The following is a 2,920-nucleotide window of genomic DNA, read 5'->3' on the forward strand; positions in this document are numbered from 1 at the left end:
CACCCTTAAGGAGCACACAACTGTCCTTGTGACAGTTTAAACAAGATTTCCAGTTGTCCACAGGAATCAAGGAATTATGTTCCTGCTTTGAGACCTGGGCAGGTCCCCCACTCCCATCACATTACGGTGAGCACAGCAACACAGAACACCACTTCTGTCTTGTAAGCACTCAGACAATCCTTAGAACATTTTTTCATGATTAGATATGATCACGTGACCATGGTTAGACCACTTATTGTCAGGCTGTCATTTTATAAATATACTTAAGTTTCTTTAAAAAATAAAACCACATACTTCTTGTAGAGAAAATAAGGCCTCTTTAAAAAAAAGACTTACTTTAACTCAAGATTCCCAAGGCGTTTTACTGTCACTGAGGACTGCAACAAGTTTCTGTGGGGTATTTACTTGCTCTAAACAGAGCAAAGAGAAGACTAGTCAGAACATTTTGGCCAAAACACAAAAAGCGACTGTGCCTGACAGATGTTAATTTAAAAAAATCACCAGTCAAGAGCAACAGAATAACCTTTTCCCTTATCTGCTGGAAGGTACCATCCCATTCAAAGGTGTTTGACAATGAACCATCTACTTGCTGTCTGTCCTTTTGTTATAAATGAGAAAGTCAGAAATGTCATGCCATACATTACTATCATCATACAAGTAGGTCATGGAGGACTGCAGAGAAGGCTGCAGAGTTTGCCGGTGGTACTCAAAGAGCCAGAGAACTGTCCCCCATACCAGAGCCGCGACAAGTGGAAAAGGATCCTGCTTTGGCTGTGGGACATAGCCCTTTTCCACTGCCAGCCGAGACAAGCCGAACAGGATACGAGACAGCAGGTACATAATGATCTGCATGAAGAAAAAACCCAAAGAACATTAGGTTAAATAACCTAACCAGATATACTAGCCAAGTCGAGCGATTTAGAAGTGATAAACCAGGCAAGAGGGGTGGCACCAATTTACCCAACGTAACAGCAAACAAGCTGCAGGTTCACATATCATGTAGTCTTTATAACTGGAGATGTTTGTGTCTTCCCTACATCCCCAAAGTCCTACTTCTCTGCTGGTGCTCTTAGTCATCAACAGGTTACACTTGATGCAACAGATCTTTGCAGTTGCACAACTTTTGTCTTTGTTCATTTAAAGCTACCTCAGATGCTGCTGGTGATAGAATAGTCCCGGAGCAGCCCTGCTAACCTGCCACGCAGATACAAACTCGATAGTCTGGACGCATCCTAAAACCAGACTGAGGGTATGTTCTTGCAGGGTATTGCGTAAGTGAAAACCCTTTTCATTAATCTGCTTCTGTGTGTTTTACTGACTGATTAATCTGTGACTATGTGTTAACAACCAGCTTTAAATCAAACATCCCCCAAGCAACTTTTGTCAGTTTAACCAGTTCAGTAGCTCAGGAACTGATGGTGCCCTACACTCACACTATCCAAGCTAAAGGGTTTAATCCCGCGAGTGGCAGAGTAGGGGCGCAAGCAGCCAGTTACCACAGCTCTGATGACAGGTGAAGTAACCCAAGGGCTTCAGATTGCATCACTGCCTGCCTTCCTAGGTACGCAACTGCAGCTCTGGAGCTAAATTTGGGTTTTTAGCCCTCAAACTGCACACACCGTTCACAGAGGCACACAACCACCTCTAGGATTTGGGCACAGGGCAGCCAAAACCAAAACTTTTGCAAAGATAAAAGAACAACGCTACCCAGTAAGAACCACCAGAAACATGCCAGGCTATACCAACCACTTCCTGGCACATCATCATCCATCAGTTGTTTTTTTTTTTGTCAAGAAAACTTTCAACAAATGCATTTACCTGGCTGTTGATGGGGTTGTTCTCACCAAACACTAGCCAACCTCCAATGCAGGCTGCAAAGAAAGAATGAAATGGAATTTTTTTCCCCTGTAGTCGGGACTGCAACGCCATCAGCCCCTTGTAGGTGAACACAAAATATGCCAAGTTCCGGGAATGAGTGTACGTAGCCTGAGCAATCGATTTCAATTTCTCTCTTAAACTGAAGAAAAGAAACAGACAATTAGGAGAGCAAAAAAGGCAGTACCACTGCAGTCACTCAGCCTGGATGCTATACCCCTCCGGCCTGCCCATCTACACTGACAGCTTGGGCACCCCACGGAACATCTGCTTCATGAGGGAGGAGGTGTCCCTTTACCTCTGGCTCACTCATCAGAATACAGCTCTACTTACACTGCGGACTGTGCTTCTGTCTAATTCTATGAACAGTCAAGCAACTTCTGTTTGTTTGTTTGTTTTTCCTAAGTGCAAACCTCTGGCATATGCAGGCAAAGCCACAACATGCATGGCTCTAGCTTGGCTTCCCTTATTTGAACGAAGAGCAGAATGCCGCTGTTTGCATCTGCTAATTTCTCCTCTGCCCACTGGTTCTCATCAACCATTGCACAAGTGGTTGACCCCCGTGAGTATGTATGTTTGTGTATGTGTGTGCATATAAGTTGTCCTGCATAGCTACTAGAACAACGGCTATGACCATGGATCACATATCTTTCTGCTTTTTAAGCCCTCTAGAAACACAAAAGATTGAGTTCTTGATTGAAAACATTCTAAGCAGTAACACAGAAATACAGAAGTAGGGTTTGTACCTTCCACTCTTGAACAAGAAAGTCATCACCAGGGCATGTGGGGCACGAATTTTTGCTCCATAACTGCAAAAGTGAATAGGTATTTCAGGCTTTTTGTATTGTGATTGTGATACAATCAAATGACTGTATTTCTATTCTACTGACAGCCAAAAGATGCTACTTAATAAGTCACCCCAGCAGCAGCACACCCAACCAGAAGCAGCCCAGGCCACAGGCTTAAGAGAACACACGCCCCAATAAACCAGACCCAAAGCAAAAGCAGTTAAAACCCCGCTTATCGGTGAGGGAGACAGAAACGC

General features: G+C 44.0%; 1 protein-coding gene across 1 annotated transcript; it reads right to left on the reverse strand.

Moving 5' to 3' along the window:
• Positions 1-303: 303 nt before the first annotated feature.
• Positions 304-2,681, reverse strand: PXMP4 (peroxisomal membrane protein 4, 24kDa). The gene is made up of 3 exons (XM_009892094.1): positions 2,622-2,681; positions 1,819-2,017; positions 304-846 (listed from the first exon to the last, which is right to left on the reverse strand). Exons 1-3 carry the CDS (start codon positions 2,645-2,647, stop codon positions 583-585), a joined length of 489 nt encoding a protein of 162 aa, XP_009890396.1. The 5' UTR covers positions 2,648-2,681; the 3' UTR covers positions 304-582.
• Between the last annotated feature and the right edge of the window lie 239 nt (positions 2,682-2,920).

The sequence above is a fragment of the Charadrius vociferus genome, unplaced genomic scaffold (genome assembly GCF_000708025.1).
Source record: "Charadrius vociferus isolate BGI_N301 unplaced genomic scaffold, ASM70802v2 scaffold409, whole genome shotgun sequence".
Taxonomy (NCBI): Eukaryota; Metazoa; Chordata; class Aves; order Charadriiformes; family Charadriidae; genus Charadrius; species Charadrius vociferus.